The 24,225-nt window shown below is 42.5% G+C and overlaps 2 protein-coding genes across 2 annotated transcripts in view; both read right to left on the bottom strand.

Annotated features, from left to right (window-relative positions):
• Positions 1–179: 179 nt before the first annotated feature.
• LOC132760872 (sodium-dependent glucose transporter 1) lies at positions 180–8,896 on the bottom strand. Its single transcript, XM_060753179.2, has 3 exons — positions 8,728–8,896; positions 6,436–6,552; positions 180–5,850 (listed from the first exon to the last, which is right to left on the bottom strand). Exons 1-3 carry the CDS (start codon positions 8,891–8,893, stop codon positions 4,709–4,711), a joined length of 1,425 nt encoding a protein of 474 aa, XP_060609162.2. The 5' UTR covers positions 8,894–8,896; the 3' UTR covers positions 180–4,708.
• A 9,886-nt stretch (positions 8,897–18,782) lies between these two features.
• The window catches only part of SLC16A10 (solute carrier family 16 member 10), a 51,484-nt gene continuing 46,041 nt past the window's right edge, over positions 18,783–24,225 (bottom strand). The window contains exon 6 of the mRNA XM_060753176.2: positions 18,783–23,741. Within this exon, the coding sequence (XP_060609159.2) occupies positions 23,506–23,741 (236 nt within the window). The 3' untranslated portion in view covers positions 18,783–23,505. The remainder of the gene's footprint in view (positions 23,742–24,225) is intronic.

Consider the following 24,225-nt stretch of genomic DNA (forward strand, 5'->3'; position numbering starts at 1 on the left):
TGAAAGCCCTGAAGTTCTGAGATAAATCAACCCCAAAACATATTCAGAATATTAAAAAAAAAAAAGAACAGGGGAATCATTTGTAGCTGCTACTCATTCTAAGGAGGACTTAGTCAGTATGCTGCAGTACACTTATTTTTCAATAGCTTTTTCTCTAGTAAATAAAGTGAAAACAGCTGTTTCAAGTTTCTCTGCCCCATTTCTTTTACTCATATAGGTTAGCTTTAGGATTGCTATAAATCAGAAAGAACATGAAGGCACATAAAAACGACAGCCCTCCGTTGCCTCAATAAAACAACTCTAAAAGAGTGATTGCTGTTTGTTTGTGCTGTTTAAGACAGGATATTCTACCTCCTGGATTCTCCAGTCAGGCCAGCATTACAGCTATCGGAGTGCTTTGTTGTTGTTCATTCATTCAGTCATCTCCGACTCTTCGTGACCTCATGGACCAGCCCACGCCAGAGCTCCCTGTCGGCCGTCACCACCCCCAGCTCCTTCAAGGTCAGTCCAGTCACTTCAAAGATGCCATCCATCCATCTTGCCCTTGGTCGGCCCCTCTTCCTTTTGCCTTCCATTTCCCCCAGCATCATTGTCTTCTCTAGGCTTTGCTGTCTCCTCATGATGTGGCCAAAGTACTTCAACTTTGTCTCTAGTATCCTTCCCTCCAATGAGCAGTCGGACTTTATTTCCTGGAGGATGGACTGGTTGGATCTTCTCGCAGTCCAAGGCACTCTCAGAACTTTCCTCCAACACCACAGTTCGAAAGCATCTATCTTCCTTTGCTCAGCCTTCCCTAAGGTCCAGCTCTCACATCCGTAGGTTACTACAGGGAATACCATGGCTTTGACTATGCGGATCTTCGTTGCCAGTGTGATGTCTCTACTCTTCACTATTTTATCGAGACTGGACATTGCTCTCCTCCCAAGAAGTAACAGTCTTCTGATTTCCTGGCCACAGTGCTAGAAATCGGAGTGCTAGAAAGTCACAATCAGAGGGAAGCAAATTCTCCTATCAATCATCCTTCAATATCAAGACTCTTACCAGCACAGCATGTATTTAGGAGTCCTTGTATTCAAGTGATAGAAAGTATTCAAGTAGTAGAAAGAGAAAGATGTTAGTTTGGCAAAACTAGAGCTCAAATGTTTTTTCCAGAATCAACAATTGCCATTTCTTCTCTACAAGGACTAGGGTGTGCAGACATAAGAAAGAGTAGACTATATAGAAGACAATAGCAAGGAATGGAAGGACAGCACCATATGAGGAGTTTGAAATATAATATGAGAGGCTGTCAAAGGAGATAACTCAACTGTGTAAGCAAAGTTATGCTCTCTCTTTGGATCCTGTTCTTTGCATGAATCAAACACTAGATACATCCCTGCAAGAAGTATTAACATTGAAAAAAACTATTTAAATGCATTTATGTTGAGCTGATGTGAACATCAGGAACCAAATGAACATCTGATAGATTTAAATTTATGAATCCTAACATATAAATCCAGTCCTAAGTTACTATGATGTAATTCTTCTCTTAAAAATTACATTCTTGTTTTGTCAGCTTTCAATGCAGCATGCTTTATCAGAGAATATAATTGTGAGGTAGTCCCAATTTCACTTTAAATTTACTAGTCTACAGGCACAGGTAATGATAGTCTTTCATTTCAAAGTTTGAGTCCCTAATCTTTCACAGTGAATAAACAAAAACCCACATTATATTGTCTTGCAACTACCTTTGAGGCATTTTAAATGCAGGTCTCTTCAGCTTTCTTTTTGAACCCCAGCACTAATGGAGCCTGCTTGAAAAAAGGGTTTGATTCATCAGCCAAAAAATTAAAAAGTCCTTAATGTGAAGGATTTTCAAGGAGGCATTGGTGAAAACTTGCAGCATGGAAAAGAATCACAAAGTGATCTTTTGGACTCTCTGACAACTCCATTAAATGCCATCAGATGCATTCAGTTGTCACAAAGCTTTTTGCCCAGCCTCAACTCAGCTGGCAGGATGGAGAAGAGGCTTCCATTGTGCCTTCTCAGCATGCTTCACTAGTGCAGTTTTTAACTGGAGAGGTTGTGCTGCCTTCTCCTCAGAGATCTCTTACTCCTGAGAATAGTTCCAGAAGGCATCTGAACACTGAAATGGACCCTGTGGGATCATCCATACCAGTTCATTACAAAGTCCAAGATGCACAATCAGGCTGTATGTCCATTTTGTTCCATTGCAAGTCTGTCAGGCATTCAGTAAACAAAATGGTGGCACACCTAATTGAGCAGCTGGATAAAGCTGTGATTCTAATTACAATGGTCAGAGTATACCAGAAGCCAACAAAGAAGAGGATGAGGAAAAGGACGAGCTTTTCCCCAATGGAGTGGCTAATCAGAAATCCCAAAAACCAGAATTGAAACTCCAGGCAGAAGGAATACCAAGCAGCTGAAGAATCCACCCACAAAGCAAATGGTAGAAGGAATAACTCAAGAAATAGGTAAAGAAAGTGAGCTCCAAGAAATGTTGGACATGGAAACTGCGATACCAGAAGCTGAAACGGATCCTGATACCAATGCGATACCAGAAGCTGAAATGGATCCTGAGTCTGAGGAGATGACAGATACTGAAGTAGAATTTGAGAATCTTGATCCAACTGGGAAGACACCAGCATTTGCACATGCTTGACTGTATCCCATTGTTGGCCACCCCACACACTTCAAAAGTGGACGCCTCCAGGCCTTCTCCCAAGCAGCACAATGTTAAACGGGCTCCAATGCCATCTCAAAAAGCACGCAGAACAAAAGATGGCCCTGAACTCCCCAGCACTGTGCTAAAAGGACTGGTAACAAAGAAGAAACCTTTACATGTGCTGATAGAGAATCATATGCCTCTAGAGCAGGCATGGGCAAACTTCGGACCAACTGTTAGGAATTTTGGGTGTTGAAGTCCAAAACACCTGGCAGACCCAAGTTTGCCCATGCCTGCTCTACAGTATAGAAAGCTGTTGCTTCCTGTTGCTACTAGTGGAAATGAAATTGTATCTAGTACCTCCAAAACTATAGTGAAATATTAGTGAAATGCTCTACTGCATCTTACCTCCAAACATGGGTTAAGGTTGTTTTAAATTTTATCCTATTTAAAAATTATATTATGTGATATGCTTGTTAGGGTTGTAAGGTTTTATTTTTGAGTTAATTTCTATTTGGTATTGAGTTTACAATAATGTTTATTTTATTTTCTTTGACGTGCATTGTTTTGATGCAATTTGTTATTATGTCTTTTTCCTGGGATTGAATATTTGCCATATGTGTTGGAAACTGCCCCATGTCCCTTTGGGGAGATAGGACAGTCTATAAATAAAGGAATATTATTATTATTATTAATAATAATAATAATAATAATAATAATAATATAAGGCCACTTAATGACTTCCCCTGCATTAACTATTTGTGCGGAGATAGTCCATACATTCTATTTTACATTCCAATCCTGTACCTGATATTTTTAGAAGGAATATTCTAAATGTTATGGTCAAAGTAAGCCCAAATTCATCTTTCTCCACATTCTACAGTAGACCATACCTGTAGCCTTCTTCCTTCTTTTTTTCCTACATAAAGTTCACCAGAATGACTCACCTTTTGCCAGATTGAGTGAAACAGAGTTGAAACATGTTCAACTCTGAGAGAACCATTACATGCTCTTGAGCACCACAGCGGTGTTATGCTACAAACTATATGCAAAAAAGGTATTTGGTAAATCCTCCATTTTGCAAAATATGGAAATAAAAAATCTGCTGAACACCAGATTACAACATTTCTTATCAAAAGGCAGCATACCACGGTAACTTTTGCATTATCATTTGAATATTATCACGTAGCGGATTTACTCTTCTAACAAAAGGAGAGGTTAAAGCAAACAAATAGCATTGTGCATGTCCTAGCAAGAGTAAATTCATCACATCGCACAATCAAGAAATTTGCAAAGGGACTCTTATACTACTATATAACTACCCTTAGTGGAAGACTAATAATCCGTTTTTTTCTTACTAAGGAAGGTTCCAATTAAATAAGTGGACAATTCCCATAAGTGGACAAGTCCCAGAAGATTGGAGGATGGCAAATGTGGTCCCTATCTTCAAGAAGGGAAAAAGGGACAACCCAAACAATTACAGTCTGGTCAGCCTAACTTTGATACCAGGAAAGATTCTGGAAAAGATCATTAAGGAAGTAGTCTGCAAACACTTAGAAAGGATATCTAATCCAGATAAATATAGTAATGCACTGCTGGGATTCAAGAGCAGTGGATATTGCAGAAAAAAGGATTCCACCTGAACATTAGGAAGGATTTCCTCACATAAGAGCTTCCCAAATGATAGTATGATTGTTAGGAAATATTCTGCCTTGTCGTATTTTTCTACCACCATCATGTGGAGCCCCCGGTGGCGCTATGGGTCAAACCCTTGTGCCAGCAGGACTAATGACTGACAGGTTGGAGGTTTGAATCTGAGGAGAGCAAGGATGAGCTCCCTCTGTCAGCTCCAGCTCCCCATGCGGGGACATGGGACAAGTCTCTAACAAGGATGGTAAAACATCAAAAACACCTGGGCACCATCATGTTCATGCAAGTGAGCTCTGCCACATCATTCCTCTATGGTACATTACTCAGAAGCCTAGCAAAGCAACATCAACTAGGCTTTACCAAACTTCCCACCTCTACTGCATCACCACATACCTATAGAGTAGGCACTACATCCCTTGATCTAGAAGAGAGCTCTAGTGCAGACGCCCCTTGGATGTTCGTAGATGTTTCAATGACCGAATTCTGCCACATATCATTCATCTCAATTACTTCAAAGTCTACCTCATTCCATTCCTTGACCTCCTCATCCTCTTCCTCAAGGTGAGAGTTGAACAACAATGCTTCACTGAGGTTCCTATCTCCAGCACCTTTCCGGTTAGGATCACTTGGGGATGTTGCTAATTTATACAGCACAGGGAACAGCACGTCTGTCATGATTGCGGATACCAGTGCAGTGTACATAAGCACTGGGACTGCAGGGTAGTGTCCTTGCAAGAAGCCAACTGCAGCAGGAATACACATTTGCCCCATGGCAGCACCCATGACAAACAAAGTGGCAGACTTCCCTTGGATGGTGGTGTACTGCTCAAGCCAGGATATGCCACTGGGGAAGAGGGCGGCCAGTGATGCTCCATATACAGCAGAGCCAAGCCACAGAGAGACCGGGTGTGTGTTGAACAGGGTCAGAGTCAAGGAGGACACGGTGGAGAATATGATACTCAGGACGATGATTGACACCGGCCGGGAGCAGATGGCCAGGCAGATGGCCAGTCCCCTGCAGGCTGCAAAGGACCCCCAAAAGACTGAGTTCAATCCTGCTGCTTCACTCTCCTTCATGCCCACATAGGTCTTGGCATAAGTGAAAATGTAAGCCCCATAGGCAACTTCTGCTCCAACGTACCAGAAAAAGAATATAGAGAGCAGAATTAGGAGGGCATAGTGGTATTTGGCAATCTTGTATTGCTGTGCAGAAGACTTCCTCCTGTCGCGAGTAGAACCGCTCCTCCAATATAAAAGACAGAAAAACAATGCCACGAGCAAGATGTAAGTGCCTATCACAGTATAAGATAACATCACGGTGAAATGTAGCTTCTCTGATGACACAGGAGAGTCCACAGTGGGTTGATGGTCACTTGTGCTGCCCAGATGGTCCTGCAGATCCACAGCAGAGCCACCCAATACCATTTTGTCAAGGATTGGGGCCATAAAAGCACCAAGGGCAAAACTGAAATGTAAGGCTTGTATATGCGGATCAGCCTCCACCCCCCATGTGTCCAAAGCCGTAACATTGCCACCTGGAATGCAAACAAACAAAACAAATAAACATTCAAACAATCACAATCAGATTTGGAAGGCATGGTCTCTCAGCTTTGGAAGGCATCAATAGCTAAAATACAATGAATACAAGAGGTTTGGATGCTCGGGTGTACAGCCAGAACTCCCAAGAATATGTATAATCTTTCCTCAAATGAAAAGCACCACGAAAGAATAAAACCTGCACAGAACACCAGCACACAACAAACTGAACGGCAGTGATATCGAACTGCACTTTGTCCTTCTGCACAAACAAGCAGGATGCAGGCCCAATAGCTCTGTGAGGATGGTAAAAGGCCCTTCTCATCAAGACAGTAGAGCATGCGGGGATGTGACAGAAGCCTCCCACAAGGAGGTAAAACATAAAAACATCCAGGCATCCCCTGGGCAACATCCTTGCAGACAGCCAATTCTCCCACACCAGAAGCAACTTGCAGTTTCTCAAGTTGCTCCTGATATGGGAGTGACTTGAATGAGCGATTTAAGGGATGCAAGATATTCCAAATTCATTAATATAACAGACATGGAGCAGCATGACAAACAGTTACTGTTGTTGGTTTTGTTACCTGTATCCAGGACTCCCATTGAAAAACCAATGACAGACATCATGGCTGTGAGCAAGGTTGCTGTCTTACACCACGGGATGGCATACAGGCCCATGGCTGTAGCCAGCATAGAAAAGCCTACAAGGAAGAGATATGTCAGAATTGGTGGTTTGTATAATAGCTGCCTATATTTTCATATTTAATTTCAAACACAGGTTACATTGAGTTTTTTACTGAATTACAAAAAGATCCCTACATTTTTGTTGTTAACTGTACATGTGAATTTCCAGCAGTTGCAGGATAATAAATCCAGCTTATAGGTTCATAATTGCTGAATACAATGCCAGCCACTGCATCCAGAAATGAAGGAGTACAACAATCGCTCAAAGTGGAAGACTATTTTTCTAATCAGGCTTGGAAAGATTTAAGAGATTGTTGTAGTCCAGGCTTTGATTGTGCCAGTACGTGATCTAACTGGGGATTTTGGGCCTGTTAGGCAGCCTGATGCTGACAGTGGGGATTCTGGGCCTGCAGATGAGCAAGAGAATCAGGAGATTTTAAGCCCTGAGAATGAGAGCTCTCTGTCCCACATTCCAGAAAGGCAGTTTGCTAGAGATGCAAGGTCAGAGGCTGAAATTAGCTCAGGGGAGGAAGATGCAGGGGAGAAAGAAACAACTCTAGGTGGCTGAGCTAACGAGTAAAGGTTATATAGAAGATTAATGTTCCATCAACATAGGGTATCTCGTGAAGTACAGTGAAGGTCAACTTGCCTATTAACCAAGAACCTCTTATCAGTCTTGGAAGGGCAATGACATGGCTTTCTGTCTATATCAGAAAGGTCAGCCGAGTATTCCCTCAGTCCAGACAATGTTGATTTTGGAGCCACGTCAAGTCTTCCAAGGGATTTTTAGTTCCAGGTTTCCTTGTACTCATGCATTCTGATTCCATGTTTCTTATTCCAGCAGACTGTTCTTGTGTTGAATGTTTGGACTTTATCCGCTTTTATATTCCTGGTTTTTGAGGCATTTCATGTACTTTAAACTCTTGAGGATTATTTCTGTTTTTTGGACATTGATTTAACACTATTTTTCTGGATTGCTTTATATATATATATATATATATATTAAATGAACTGCTTTGCTATTTTGAACTGGATTGGGTGTTGATTACAGAGATGATTCCCAGCCTTGGAGTGCAACAGGGATCATGTTCTAGGTTAGGAGTTCTCAAACTAAGGCCCAAGAGCCGGATGCGGCCCTCCAAGGTCATTTGCTCAACCCCTGGTCTAAACTTTAGACTTAGGGTCACCTAAGTCTGAAACAACTTCAAGTCACACAACAACAACAACCTGAATTAACTTGACTACCTAATCAGCCAAAAGCAGGCCCACCATTCCCATTGAAATACTGGTAAGTTTATGTTGGTTAAAATTGTTCATCATTTTAAATACTGTATTGTTATTTCATGGTTTTTTGCAGTACAAATAATATATCTGCAGTGTGCATAGGAATTTGTCTATGTTTTTCTCAAAATATAGGCCGGCCCTCCAACAGTCGGAGGAACAGTGAACCGGCCGTCTGCTTTAAAAGTTTGAGGGCCCCTGTTCTAGGTAATGCTGGAGAATTCGTCTTGGTACACTTATTAAAACAAATCAGCCTAATTCACATGCCCTAGACCAGTGGTTCTCAATCTGTGGGTCCCCAAATGTTTTGGCCTTCATCTCCCAGAAATCCTAACAGCTGGTAAACAGGCTCGGATTTTAGAGAGTTGTAGGCTCAAACACCTGAGGACCAACAAGTTGAAAACCACTGGCATAGATTGTAATGTGCCTAGACTACACCATTGTCTAGCATTCGCCTTCCTTCCATACTGTTCTTTGCACAAATACGTATTACAGAAATATATCTGCATATATATATATATATATATATATATATATATATATATATATATATATATATATATGGAGAGACGGAGAGACGGAGAGAGAGAGAGAGAGAGCGAGAGAGAGCTGTGTTTTGTTTGAAGCCACAGACATGGAATGAAAGACACTTAGCACTGAACACATGAGAAACCGGTAACAGATGGGCGCATCCATCCATAAAAAGTAATGGCAAGGGGATTGTATCTCACCTCTTGATCATTTCCTCTCCTGATCTACCAATTGAGTTCACCTTCACGCACTGGGCATATCCTTGCTGCCACTCCATTACATCGTACATTGATACATGCAATAAGCCATCCACACAAGGAAACACATACAGCCCCGAAAACCATGACATACAACACAACTGTTCATTTCTGCATACTCACCCAAGAGAATTTTGGCATTCATGCAGTCGACGAGTAATCCGCCAATTAAAGTGCCACCAAAATACCCAGAGGAACGGCCTATAAAAATGAAAGAGATCTGACTGACATTTCTGTTCACATTTGCCGCCAAGTCTGGAAATGTGGGCCCCAGGTTAGCAATGGCCATGCCCTGCAAAGCAAAAACAGCCAGTGGTTAACCATGTCAATGTTGGCAGAAGATATCTGGTTGAGGCTGAGAAGAAGGTTGCCTCCTGTTTTCACCACAGCTCAGGATACATATATATCATCCCAAACAAAGTTGTGTAGGAAAAATACAGAATCCGTGCTGGCTTTAGCCCAGGGGTCTTCAAACGTTTTAAACAGAGGGCCAGGTCACAGTCCCTCAAACTCAGTTCTTGTGGGTTTTTTCGGGCTATATGGCCATGTTCTAGAGGCATTTCTCCTGACGTTTCGCCTGCATCTATGGCAGGCATCCTCAGAGGTCTGCTGGAGCTGGGAAAAGGGGGTTTATATATCTGTGAAATGACCAGGGTGAGACAAAAGGCTTTTGTAAGTTGGGCTAGGTGTGAATCTTTTCAACTGACCACCTTGATTAGCATACAATGGGCTGACAGTGCCTGGAGCAAACTCTTCTTGAAAGGTGATTAGATGTCCCTGCCTGTTTTTATCTCTGCTGTTTTAATTTTAGAATTTTTTAATACTGGTAGCCAGATTTTGTTCATTTTCATGGTTTCTTCCTTTCTGTTGAAATTGTCCACATGTTTGTGGATTTCAATGGCTTCTCTGTGTAGTCTGACATGGTGGTTGTGAGAGTGGTCCAGCATTTTTGTGTTCTCAAATAAAATGCTGTGTCCAGGTTGGTTCATCAGGTGCTCTGCTATGGCTGACTTCTCTGGTTGAAGTAGTCTGCAGTGCCTTTCATGTTCCTGGATTCTTGTTTGGGCGCTGCGTTTGGTGGTCCCTATGTAGACTTGTCCACAGCTGCATGGTATACGGTAGACTCCTGCAGAGGTGAGAGGATCCCTCTTGTCCTTTGCTGAACGTAGCATTTGTTGGATTTTCTTGGTGGGTTTGTAGATTGTTTGTATGTTGTGTTTCCTCATCAGCTTCCCTATGCGATCAGTGGTTCCCTTGATGTATGGCAGGAACACTTTTCCTCTGGGTGGATCTTCATCTTTACTCTTGTGGCTTGTTCTTGGTCTTGCAGCTCTTCTGATGTCTGAGGTGGAGTATCCATTGGCCTGTAGAGCCCAGTTGAGGTGGTTCAGTTCATCTTGGAGGAGGTGGGGTTCACAGATTCTTTTTGCACGGTCTGCCAAGGCTTTAATGGTGCTTCTTTTTTGACTTGGGTGATGGTTGGAGTTTTTATGTAGATATCTATCTGTGTGTGTGGGTTTTCTGTAAACGGTGTGACCCAATTGTTGATCTGGTTTGCGGATGACTAGGACATCTAGAAAAGGCAGTCTTCCTTCCTTTTCTTTTTCCATAGTGAACTGGATGTTAGGGTGGATGCTGTTAAGATGTTCCAGGAACCTGTTGAGTTCTTCATCTCCATGGCTCCAAATGGTGTCATCCACATATCTGAACCATATAGTGGGCTTTTTGGTTTTCTGTAAACGGTGTGACCCAATTGTTGATCTGGTCTCACCCTGGTCATTTGTCTCACCCTGGTCATTCCACAGATATATAAACCCCTTTTTCCCAGCTCCAGCAGACCTCTGAGGATGCCTGCCATAGATGCAGGCGAAACGTCAGGAGAAATGCCTCTAGAACATGGCCATATAGCCCGAAAAAACCCACAAGAACTGAGTGATTCCGGCCATGAAAGCCTTCGACAATACAGTCCCTCAAACTGTTGGAGGGCCAGATAATAATTTGAAAAAAACGAATGAATTCCTATGCACACTGGACATATCTTATTTGAAGTGCAAAAAAAACCCACTTAAAAACAATACAATAATTAAAAAATAATTAAAATTGAACAATTTTAACAAATAATTTAAACAAATATAGTATTTCAATGGGAAGCGTGGGCCTGCTTTTGACTGATGAGATAGGATTGTTGTTGTTGTGTGCTTTCAAGTTGTTTCAGACTTAGGTTGACCCTGAGCGAGGGCTAGGTAAATTACCTGGGAGAGCCGTATTCGGCCCCTGGGCCTTAGTTTGAGGACCCCTGCTTTAGCCTAAAGCCCTAAAGGGTTCCAGCCTAGCTTACCTGTCCGAATGTATCTTCTCCTATGAACCACTTTGGAAATTAAGATAGTCTGGGGAGGCCCTGCTCTCGGTCCCACCACCCTCGCAAGTGCGACTGGTGGGGACAAGAGAACAGGCCTTCTCAGTGGTGGTCCCTCGTCTGTGGAACTCCCTCCCCAATGAAATCAGAACAGCCCCTTCCTTCCTGTCTTTAAGACATGGTTATGTGACCAAGCTTTCAAGCAGTAAGTATTTATTTATTATTTCTTTGAAACATTTATATTCCGCCCTTCTCACCCTGCAGGGGACTCAGGGTGGAGAAATACATATATATGGCAAACATTCAATGCTGGGACATAAAACCATACATTTAAATCACTTTAAAATCAGTTTCTTAAAAAGCATCTCAGGACAGCATTCTATTATTGCCTCATTGATCCAAAGGCATGGTCCCACAGCCAGGTCTTCACCATCCTTCTGAAGAACCGGAGGGAGGGGGCTGATCTAATATTGCTAGGAAGGGAGTTCCATAGCCAGGGGGCCATCACTGAGAAGGCCCTGTCTCTCGTACCTGCCAAACACACCTGTGACCATGGCGGGATCGAGAGCAGGGCTTCCCCAGAAGATCTTAGTCTTCGTTGTGGTTCAATAAGGGAGATGTGTTCAGACAGATAAACTGGGCGAGGGCCATTTAGGGCTTTCTAGGCCAAAGTCAGCACTTTGAATTGTGCCCGGTAGCAAATAGGCAGTCAGCAGAGCTGACGTAACATGGGAGTTGTGTGCTCCCTGTATGCTACCCTAGTTATTAACCTGGCAGTCTCTCGTTGGACTATTTGAAGCTTCCAAACAGTCTTCAAAAAGCAACCCACACAGAGTGCGTTGCAGTAGTCTATCCTGGATGAGTGTGGCCCACCGTGGCCAAGTCTGACTTCCCAAGGTACAGGTGCAGCTGGCGCACAAGTTTTAATTGAGTGAAAAATCCCCTAGCCACTACCGCAAACTGAGGTTCCAGGCTCAGCTATGAGTCCAGGAGGACTCCCAAGTTGCGAACCTGCGCCTTCAAGAGGAGTGTAAGCCCATCCAGCACAGGCTGTAACCATATGCCCTGCTTTGCCTTGCGACTGATCAGGAGGGTCAGTCTCTGTCTTGTCATGATTCAATTTGTTTGCCCTCCTCCAGACTGTCACAGTGGCCAGGCACCGGTTCACAACTTGGACAGCCTCCTTAGCATCTGGTGGAAAGGAGTAATAGACGTCATTATTTGTTTATTTATTTATTTTACAGTATTTATATTCCGCCCTTCTCACCCCACAGGGGACTCAGGGTGGATTACAATGTACACATATATGGCAAACATTCAATGCCAAGACACACAACATAGACAAGACAGTCAGAGGCTATTTAACTTTTTCTGGCCACCAGGGGAGCTGTTGCTTTCATCATCCATCTGCGACACTGATGAAGTACTTCCGCATTCCCCGCATGCTTTTGCTAGAGTGCATTGCTGGAGTCTTTGTATGGCCTCGTAAATTTTGTTAAATTAGCCTCCCCACACATAGGTGGTACCTACATTTCCTACTTGACAGATGCAACTATCTTTCCGGTTGCAAAGGTCGACAACAAGTTACACAATTGGTCGGACGCTCACTCTGACCTGGGCTGGCTTCAAACTCATGACCTTTTGGTCAGAAGTAATCTGAATGCAGCTGACACTCAGCCAGCTGTGCCACAATCCCGGTGCATCTGCATACAGATGGCATCAAACTCCCAAACTCCGGATGATCTCACCCAACAGCTTCATGCAGATGTTAAACAACATGGGGGACAATACTGAGCCCTGTGGGACAGAACAATGGCTGCGTGGCCAAGCAGGTGCCCCCCCTCCAAAAAACACCTTCTGGATACGATCCTCCAGGAAGGACCGGAGCCACTGCGGAACAGTTCCTGCATGGCCCATCCTCGCGAGGTGATTCAGAACTATAGCAATGCCATACTCGAGAACTCGCAAAGTGACAGAGTAATGAACTGATAATGGACTATAATTTTGAATGTGCGCGATTTTATTTATTTACATTTATATGCCGCCCTTCTCACCCTGAAGGAGACTCAGAGCGGCTTACAAGATATATACACATACAATATATTATATGATTAGCATAGTACAATATCAGTATTATATATTACTATATTGTATTATACCATCATATTGTAATATTATTACTAATTTTACATGTAATATAAAATATTAGTAGTATTATATTGTATTACATTATATTATAAATATTATATGTATATACAATATATCATATTATGTTATTAGCATAGCACAGGAGACAAGGTGGAACTATTTTAATGAATGTTTTAACCATTTATGTTTTATATTTCTGGTTTTGTTTGTTTTGGAATCAGTTTTGTTTGCTGGGCATCGAGTTGTGGCCAGTTGTGAGCCCGCCCTGAGTCCCCTTCAATGAATATCTGATAGAGCAGGCCTGGGCAAACTGGGGCCCTGCTTCCAGGTGTTTTGAACTTCAACTTCCACCATTCCTAACAGCCTCAGGCCCCTTCCTTTTCCCCCTCAGCCGCTTAAGCGGCTGAGGGGGAAAAGGAAAGGGCCTGAGGCTGTTAGGAATGGTGGGAGTCGAAGTCCAAAACACTGGAGGGAAGGCCCAAGTTTGCCCAGGCCTGCTCTATCAGTCAAGAGGCCCAGGCCTGTGAAAGAACCATGGGGTTTGTGCTCTCACCAGGCCTAAGAAGGCGGCGCAGAGAACCCCCTAGGTGCACCACTTCAGTGCCCTCCGAGGGGCCCGTGCCACCGCCGCTTCCGCTTCCGCCCGGCTCGTCCGCGCGGCGCTGCCCCTGGCAACCCTCACTTCCGGTTGGAGGGGCTCCGGCGCCGCCCCCTCCCCGCGGCCTTCCTCCTCCTCATCCTCGCCGCCTTCTCCCTGCGCGAGGAACACCTCTTTCCTCGCCCCCTCCTCCATCTCTGCCGGGGAGAAGGGGGGAACCGTCACGCTCCGGCCTCAGCGGCGCTCGCGATTGGACGCTCGCCCCTACTTACGTCATAATGGTCCTCGGACCCCCATTGGCCGAAGCCAGCCAATAAAGAACTGAATCGCTTAGACTTGCTCCAAGTAGTTTAATTCTATGCCACTGCGTTATGCACCAAGAAAGTCATTGTAATTCAACAATGTGATGCCAACAGTAGTATCCTTCATGAATTCTGTCACAAGCAGGAGGTTTAATAGCCGCCTTTTAAAGGAGTTACTGAATGTGTTGTTGAAGGCTTTCATGGCCGAAAGTACTGGGTTGCTGTGAGTTTTCTGGGCTGTATGGCCATGTTCCAGAAGCATTCTCTCCTGACGTTTCGCTTGCATCTATGACAGGCATCCTCATGGCGCCCCCGGTGGCGCAGTGGGTTAAAGCCCTGTGCCGGCAGGACTGAAGACCGTCAGGTCGCAGGTTCCAATCCGGGGAGAGGCGGATGAGCTCCCTCTATCAGCTCCAGCTCCTCATGCGGGGACATGAGAGAAGCCTCCCACAAGGATGATAAAAACATCAAATCATCCAGGCGTCCCCTGGGCAACGTCCTTGCAGGCGGCCAATTCTCTCACACCAGGAGCGACTTGCAGTCACTCCTGACACGACAAAAAAAAGGCATCCTCAGAGGACAACCTCTGAGGATGCCTGCCATAGATGCAGGTGAAACATCAGGAGAGAATGCTTCTGGAACCTCTGAGGATGCCTGCCATAGATGCAGGCGAAACGTCAGGAGAGAATGCTTCTGGAACATGGCCATACAGCCCGGAAAACTCACAGCAACCCAGTTAATGAATTATCTTGCCTCAACGTACTTACTTAACTTAGGCGATCCCTCGTAGTCCAAGGATGATGGTCCTCCAAGTCTGTTGTCTTGGCGGTGGGTTCATAGATGGCTACGGAGTCCTATTCTTGACAGTGAGGACATTGGTTTCCAGGTGGAAGGCAGTCCTGGTCAGGGTTAGCTTGACGTGCCTTCTTCTTGGGACGTTTCTCCCTTCCGCCCTCCATTCGTGCCTCTTCAAATTCTGCAGCACAGCTGGTCACAGCTGACCTCCAGTTAGAACACTCAAGGGCCAGGGCTTCCCAGTTCTCAATTTTTAAGGTTGGCTTTAAGCCCATCATTAAATCTCTTTTCCTGTCCACCATTATTCCCATTCTTGAGATGGGAATATAGTACCTGCTTTGGGAGACGTTGATCGGGCATTCGGACAACGTGGCCAGTCCAGCAGAGTGGATGCCGTAGGAGCATCACTTTGATGCTAGTGGTCTTTGCTTTTTCTAGCACGCTGACAATTGTCCACTTGTCTTCCCAAGAGATTTGCAGGATTTTTCGGAGGTAACGCTGATGGAATCATTCCAGAGGTTGAGTGTAGCATCTTTAGATAGTCCACATTTTGCAGGTGTATAGCAGGGTTGGGAGGACAATAGCTTTATAAACAAGCTCCTTGGTCTCCCTACGGATGTCCCAGTCCTTAAACACTCTCTGCTTCATTCAGAAAAATGCTGCACTCACAGAGCTCAGGCGGTGTTGTATTTCGCTGTCAATGTTGACTTTTGTGGAGATGTGGTTTCCAAGGTAGTGGAAACGGTCAACATTTTCTAATGTTACACCATTAAGCTGTATTTCTGGCATCGGAGAGGGATTGGCTTGTGACTGCTGCAAGAGCACTTTGGTACAGTGATCTTGTTTATCACTGTGAAGTGCAGTGGCTGTGTCACAGGAACATGTTCATGAGGTTTTATGAACTGAGGGATGAAGTCAAGCGGTTCATGGAGATGAAGGGAAAGCCTGTCAAGGAACTCAATGACAGCAAGTAGTTGTGCAAGCTAGTGTCCATAGTCAATACCAAGTAACTCTCAGATCTGAATGTCAAGCTGCACGGTCCCAACTAATTTCTCAGCTCCCCACTTCATTTGAATCTAAATTAAAGCCATTAAAACTACTACTTAAAATGAGTAGCATGATGCATTTCCTCACTCAGGAAAGACAAAAGCCTTCTACAGCCCTTGAATATGCTTATAAATATGTGGAACTACTTGAGGCATTTAACAAAAAATTCAAGGAACTAATTCAGGTGCAAGTGATGATGAGTTGAAAGCTAAGTACAACAACCTGCCACTGCTTAAACATTAAACATTTCACGAGTAGCGATCTATTTCCCACTTTGAGGACATTTTTATTGAAACATGTATCTGTGTTTGGAATAACTTACTGCTAGAAGTGATTTTTTCAAAACTTACCACCACCAAGAGCCAACAATGCTCCAGACTGAGCGATAAAAACATGAGAAAACAGTTGTGAGTAGCAACATCATCAATGCCGGCGAACATCACATGCCTCACCAAAGAGAATCAGTTCCAGCCATCACATTAGAAGTGTGTTAATTAAATGTTTGACCAAATTTAGCAGACCAATTTTGAATTGATAGTTTTGCATTGCCCATGAATTATATTAAAAGGTAAAGGTTTCCCCTGACATTAAGTCTAGTCGTGTCTGACTTCGGAGGGTGGTGCTCATCTCCATTTGTAAGCCCAAAAGCCGGCATTGTCCATAAGCACCTCCAAGGTCATGTGGCCAGCATGACTGCATGGAGAAACGTTACCTTTCCGCCAAAGCAGTACCTACAAAAAGTTTGGGCTCAAACTGGGGAGGGGATGAGGGAGCACACACACAGTAGTATATATTTTCTGTCAGGCCAGCATTATACAAGATGAACATTTCGTTAAAAGATGTTTTTGGTAAGATAAAGAAAGGAGTGTTGCCTTTCCATGGCATGTTAGTTCTGATTCTAGTGAAACGGGTGTTCCAGAGTTTTGAAGTAATCAAATGAGTGGGCCTTCAAGTCATTTTCAGCTTATGGTGATCCTATAATGGGGTTTTCTTGGCAAGATCTGTTAAGCAGGGGTTTGCATTTGCCTTCCTCTGAGGCTGAGACAATGTGACTTGCCAAAGGTCATTCAATGGGTTTCTACCAAAATCCAAATCTTGCTCACCAGAGCTATAGTCCTTTGTTCCAAATACTACAACATGCTGTCACCTAAGTAAGTTATTCTCCTCCAAATAATGAAAGTATTAACTACACCATGCTATGTAACAAGGCATAACTTTTCAGCTTTGGTGTGACTGGGTTACTTTTTTTAGGGGATGCTGTCTTGGTAAAAGGTGGAGGAAGAATATGAATTGGTTCTAGTGCAGCCTTGGAGTGCAACTCACTGTGTCAAATGCCTTTGCAAGGTCAATGAATGTCATGTACAGAGGTTGATTGTATTCCCTGCATTTTTCTTGGAGTTGCTGTGCAGTGAAGACCATGTCTCTGGAGGGGCGGAAGCCGTTCTGGGATTCAACTCCTAGAACCGTTCCATCAGCGTTGCTCCAAAAAATCCTGCAAATCTCTTGGGAAGTCAGGCAGACAAATGTTAGATGTCGGAAGAAGCAAAGACTACCAGCATTGACTCTACATCAACTCTGCTGGACTGGCCACGTGGTTCGAATGCCCAATCACCATATCCCAAAGCAGTTATTTATGTATTTATTTACGACATTTATGTGCCGCCCTTCTCACCCCGAAGGGGACTCAGAGTTACTGTACTCCGAACTCAAGAATAGGAAAAATAATGTTGGTGGACAGGAAATGAGATTTAAAGATAGGATTAAAGCCAACCTTAAAAATGTAGCAGAGACATGGAGAACTGGGAAGCCTTGGCTCTTGCACACTCTAACTGGAGGTCAATTGTGACCAGTAGTGCTGCAGAATTCAAAAAGACACTAATGGAAGACAAAAGGGAGAAACATGCCAAGAGGAAGGCACATCAAGCCAACTCTGACCGGGACCACCTTCCACCTGGAAATCAATGTTCTCACTGTGGGAGAACATGCGGATCAAGAATAGGGCTCCACAGCTACATACAAATCCACCACCAAGACACCAGACTTGGAGGACTATCATCCTTGCGCTACAAGGAATCATCTAAGTAAGCAAGCAAGGAAGTCTTGGACTGTACCTTATACTCAGTTGTAGGTGTTGAGGTGGTTGCAAGGGGATGGAAGCAGTGTGTTTTACCATTTTAAAAGTAATTTGAAATAATTAGTTGCTTTTGAGAAAGAAGAAAATAACACTATTTTTCAAAAATTGGAAGTATGAATCCCCAACAGTTAGAAGTGGTGAAAATTACATTATTTCTTTAGAGTCATTTTCCAATCCCTGGAAAAGGATTCTTAAATTGCACACCCGTTGCAGTGTATTTTGTTCCATCTGAATGATTGGTATGTAATTTTGATCTATTATTAATTATAAAAATCAAAAACGACATCAGACTGGCAACAAAGATCCGCCAAGTCAAAGCCATGGTATTCCCTGTAGTCACCTACGGATGTGAGAGCTGGACCTTAGGGAAGGCTGAGTGAAGGATGATCGATGCTTTTGAGCTGTGGTGTTGGAGGAAAGTGCTGAGAGTGCCTTGGACTGTGAGAAGATCCAACCAGTCCATCCTCCAGGAAATAAAGCCCGACTGCTCACTGGAGGGAAAGATACTAGAGACAAAGTTGAAGTACTTTGGCCACATCATGAGGAGACAGGAAAGCCTAGAGAAGACAATTATGCTGGGGAAAGTGGAAGGCAAAAGGAAGAGGGGCCGACCAAGGGCAAGATGGATGGATGGCATCCTTGAAGTGACTGGACTGACCTTGAGGGAGCTGAGGGTGGTAACGGCCAACAGGGAGCTCTGGCGTGGGCTGGTCCATGAGGTCACGAAGAGTCGGAGACGACTGAACGAATGAACAACAACAACATCAACTGACCCAAAAACCAGTAACATTCCCTGAGCAGGTAGAATATATCTTTTATATTTTTTACAGTTTGATGAAATGGCATACGTGAACATTTTTCACTTTTGAAAAAGGTGAATGATTACATTTAAATTATTACATTTCAGACAGGTATACAAATAGAAATAAAGTTACAATGAAAACAGTTTACAACATCACTAGGGAAGATGGGTCCAGGAACATATGAGGAGTGAAGGTTATTCATCTAAGAATTATTACTTCGCCCTTTGCAGATCATTATGTGCAACAGATTACATTCCAGTGATAAGGCAAAATGTGAAATGACGTACTTACTAATCTCACTTTGAGATTAGTCATATTCCAGCTCATAAACAAGCAACAAACTCCCTTGCATCTAACTATGCAGAAAGTACATTTTTGCTTCTACATTGTATCGCTTCGATTTCTGAAAGAGTTATTAATTATTAAGGTGGACCAAGTGTAATATATTTACATTCTTTTTATGTCACAGTATACATTTGTATTCAAAGTTGATACATGAAAGTGAACTTTAGAACCAGCACTTAAAATGAATATAAGCATAAGACAATGAGAAACAAAACTGACACTTCTAAGTCAACAGGACATACACCCCTGTGATGAATTGCACAGAGAATTGATTAAAATATTGGCTGGAATTCACTAAGGCAATTATTTATTATAAGCAGTCACTCCTAAATGGGGATTGGGAGTCTTTCACAACAACTACATATTCTTTCAAGCAGAGGATATGTAGAGATTGTGAATACAAGTTAGTTATGATCTTCATGGTCCCTACATATAATTAATAATAATAGTAAATTTATTTGTACCCCGCTATATCATCCCAAAGGGATTTGGAGCGGTTTACATCAAAGGTTAAAGAACAATACAATTCACTGCTGTAAAGCATATGTAGAGACTGTGAAAGCCCCCCAATCCTTGTTTATGGCCAATTGACAGGGGTCTGTTTTGCTTGTCAATCAGGAAGCAGCTTTGGTGCAAGAGCAGGATTGTGACAGGAACCCTGTTTTGCCTGTTGCAATGGAGATTCCTCGTAGGAGGGGAATGGAGGGGATTGTCATTCAGCCGAATCCTGAGACCAGAACACTGTGGATCGCAGCGCCTGCTGCCCAATATGTCAGGATTGGGGAGGTTGGGCTGGGAGACATTACACAACTATAGTGATTATGTAGCACACCAAAAATCCCCACCATGAGTTCCTAATGCTAGAAAATAGTGGTGGTATGTTCATTCCAAAACATGACATTTTTCCCTATTGGATGAACTTCGAATATACCAAAACCTATTATACAGAAAACTTGGGTGTTCCAAGAGGTAAAACATCAACACCTTTGAGAATGTTACCTTTGAGGCAATCAGTAATTCTTAAAATTACTTGCCCTTTTCAGCAAGTAGAGTTTCCAAAAGTTGAGGGCAAGATTCCAGGAGAATTTCTTCCACACAATTCTGCATTTGTAGTTATGCTTGCAAATTTTGAAATTTACATAAGTCAAATTTGTATCTTTTTTTAGCACAGCATGAATATATGCCACCTTTGTGGTGACATACCAGTTGTGGAGTAGGTGCCAAGGATTTGAGTTGCCCCATTGGCAATGCTAAAATAGCTACCTACCCACCAAGTCAAACAGGAGGGAGAAGACACTCTGCATGCCTGTGGAGTGATTGGCTCTCCGAGAGACCACACTAATGCAACCTCTGAGAAACCAGAACCACTCTCATGATTGTTTTTACTCAAGGTAGTGCTCCAACAGTAGTTCAGCCATTGTGTTTTCACATGAACCTGGTGTATCACCTGATGTTAATAAATTCAAAGTCCACTGAAGTTCAGAAATAACAATTAGCACGATTTTAAAAGTTACAGTCTTTTGCCTATATAATGTATAACGCAATCACTCAAAAAGGACTTCCTTGGAGCATGCCTCATGTTCCAAGGAAGTGCACAGGCCAAATAGTTTCTTCAAAGAAATGCTGTAATTTAGACTTCTGCCCTGACAGCTGCCTTGGGAGCTCTTCGAACTTTAAGATTTTGTGCCTGAGCAGTCAACAGCTGAAAGCTGAAAGTTCTAAAATAAATCAACCCCAAAACATATTCAGAATATTAAAAAGAACAAGAGGAAAAAGGAGGAAGTCATTTGTGGCTGCTACTCACTCCAAAGACTATGCTGCAGTAGGCTTCTTTTCCAATAGTTTTTTTCTCTAGTAAATAAAGTGAAAACAGCTGTTACAAGTTTCTCTGTCCCATTTCTTTTACTCCTATAGGTTAACCTTAAGGTTGCAATAAGTCAGAAAGAACTTGAAGGCACGTAAAAATGACAATATGGTTAACCCTCCGTTGCCTCAATAAAACACCTCCGAAAGAGAGATTGGTGTTTCTTGTGCCATTAGGACAAGATATTCTACCTCCTGAATTCTCCAGTCAGACCAGCACTACAGCTATCAGAGTGCTAGGAAGTCATGGTCAAAGGGAAGCAAATTCTCCCATCTACCATCCTTCAAAATTGAGACTTTTATCAGCATGGCATGTACTTAGGAGTTCTTGCCAAGCACTCAGGATAGCCTTTTCCCAAGCAAATGTATATAGAATAAACTGAGTATTCAAGTGGTAGAAAGAGAAAGATTTTAGTTTGGCAAATAGTTTTAGACAATTCAAACTAAACTAGAGCTCAAATGTTTTTCCAGAATCAACAACTGCCATTTCCTCTCTACAAGCACTAGGGTGTGTAGATATAGAAAGAGTAGCCTAAATAGAAGACAATAGCAAGGAATGGAAGGACACAGCACCACGAGAGAAGGAGTCCAGAAAAATCAGCATGGTGCCACTTGTAGTTTGAATCATAAGTGAAATATTATATTGCCATGTTGTCTCAGCTTCTATCCTGATTCCATTTCTCTTCCTCAGATCTCATGTTATGCACTTAAGAAGAGAGTCTTGTCTCTTCATATAGAATAGCAGTGGTGGTCAATTATTTGTTAGTAAAAAGCCACAGTAGCCACTAGGACAGTGGTTATCTGTGGGTCCCCAGGTGTTTTGACCTACAACTCCCAGCAATCCCAGCCAGTTTACCAGCTGTTAGGATTTCTGGGAGTTTCTCAGTGCCCTAATGTAATATTGCAACCATGACACGTCATTGGCTCTCTTTGCAGCGCCTGCTTGAGGAAGTTGTGGAGTTACTGTTTAAGGCAAGTGTCTCATTTCTTCCTTCAAAATGATTTTTTAAAAGACACATGCCAAGATTATGCTGGCACATACCATTAATACAGTGGTTCTCAACCTGTGGGTCCCCAGGTGTTTTGGCCTACAACTCCCAGCAATCCCAGTCAGTTTATCAGCTGTTAGGATTTCTGGGAGTTGAAAGCCAAAACATCTGGGGACCCACAGCTGAGAACCACTGTACTAGGACATCATGGATGACTGCGACCCAATCTTCTGTTACTCTTTAAAAAAAATTAGGGGGGTGAATACCCACGGGTTTTGTGGATAATTTCCTATTGAAAAATGGACTAGCCTAGATCTGAACCAGTAGACAAAATGTGGCAGAACTGTCCTATACTAGCTAGAGATCATTGTGAGGTACATGGATTGATTTTTTCCCCCAAAATAATTTGCGTGGTCCTGGGATCCACAAAAATAACCTTGAGGGTTCACTGAGCCTGGTATCTGTGTTAATGCAAGAAGAGGATCAGGCATGACAGGTCTGAAACAAGAATAGTTTTAGTCCTACTCTATGTATGCCTTCTGATTTGAAAATTTTAAAAGATGAAAGAAATCACCATAAAATTTACTGCACTTTGGGCCAAATCTGTCACTGGAAAAAAATTTCATTACTGTACTTGGATTATAATCCCTAGGCACTAATGACATAAGAAAATGGGGGTTTCTTTCGTTTATGCCTCTCCACACTTTCAGAACTTACTTGGTGTTATGATAACACTTCATTTAATTATATAAATTATGAATCAACACAAAACTACCTCAATGCAAGACAATAAAAACCCTATTGCAGAATGCAATAAAGGACTCACTGCAAAATTAAGCATTCAAAGATTGACAAACATGCAAAATGGGAAGTACTGATTAAAATTATATTTCATAGATTCATCCTCCAGCAACAATTTGTTGCAGACATTGAAGCTGTAACTCTGTACAGCAATACACATTCTTGATCCCACTGAAATCAATAGACTTTAGTATGTCTAACTCTGCATAGGATTTGGTTTTAGAGAATCTAAAATGCAATGAATCCAGTGAGACTTCACAAAACCTTTAAAGTATCAACTTTAAAATGTTCTAATGCAATAAAATTTCCAGAAGGATAATTCCATTGGACGGATTTTAAAATTACTGAAGGCATTCTGAAAAGATCAGTTAGTAAGAGGCACAATTCTTCAGTTCCAGAAGTGCATTAACATATGTCTGTGGTGTTTTGTTTTGTTTTTTTTTGAAGTTTTTGAGTTCTGCTTAACATACACACTCACCAATACATATGCTGTAAAAAGCCATGTTTTATGTGTAAATGCAACTGGAAACTGTATCCAAACAAAAATTAAAAGCGTTCTTTGATGCAAGCAATTTTGTTTTAATCTGCATCACAACTCTGATAGTTCTTGTGGTGGCTTTGCTTTTGAAGAACAATCATGTGGTACATTCAGTTCAAAAACAGAACCCTAACCTAGTTTTTATAAAAATAAATTCAATCTGGTAGAAAAAAAATCAATCATTAAATAATGGACTCTGATTCTTTGCCAGGTTTCACAGATGAGTCCAATCCTGAGGTACTTTTGATTTCAAGCATTTTCTCTGTAGTTTCCCCATCCACAGGACTTGCTTGTTCTTTGGATTTTTCCTTTCCATGCACCCATGGGATGAAACACAACACAATTCCTCCAACAATAGGGGGAACTCCTGCTAGGTAAAAGGCCACATCATAAGTACCTAGATGATCACGTAGTTTTCCTGAGAAAGAAAGAAAAAAACAGAACATTACTACCACAACATGGCAGAGCTTAGTGACACATAGAGATGCTGTGATTTAATTAAGAGATAGTTCAGCAGCCTGAATTACAATACCACACAAACCATACAATTTAATACAGCAATCCAAAGCTTCACTCCATCCAAATGGAAAATATTATTGAGATTAGGAAATCATACTGGGTTGGATCCAGAGTTGTACTAAACACACTTCAGGAAGGAAATAAGGCAATATTTTTCTCAATTTTCCTCAACACGTACAACTACTCTGTAGTTAAAGCAGAGAGACATCAAAGGAAGGAATAAGTGAAAATGGGCATCCTCCACTGAATCCTGCTTCCCCTATGAATTGAAAAAGTCATTCTGACCAGAGAAGTGGAAAACTGGATATTGTTGATTTGACATCTTTTTGGAGAAGGAACATCTTGTATTCTCTTGCCCTGGCTCTTAGTTTATGCCTTGAAGC

The sequence above is a fragment of the Anolis sagrei genome, chromosome 1 (assembly GCF_037176765.1).
Source record: "Anolis sagrei isolate rAnoSag1 chromosome 1, rAnoSag1.mat, whole genome shotgun sequence".
NCBI lineage: Eukaryota > Metazoa > Chordata > Lepidosauria > Squamata > Dactyloidae > Anolis > Anolis sagrei.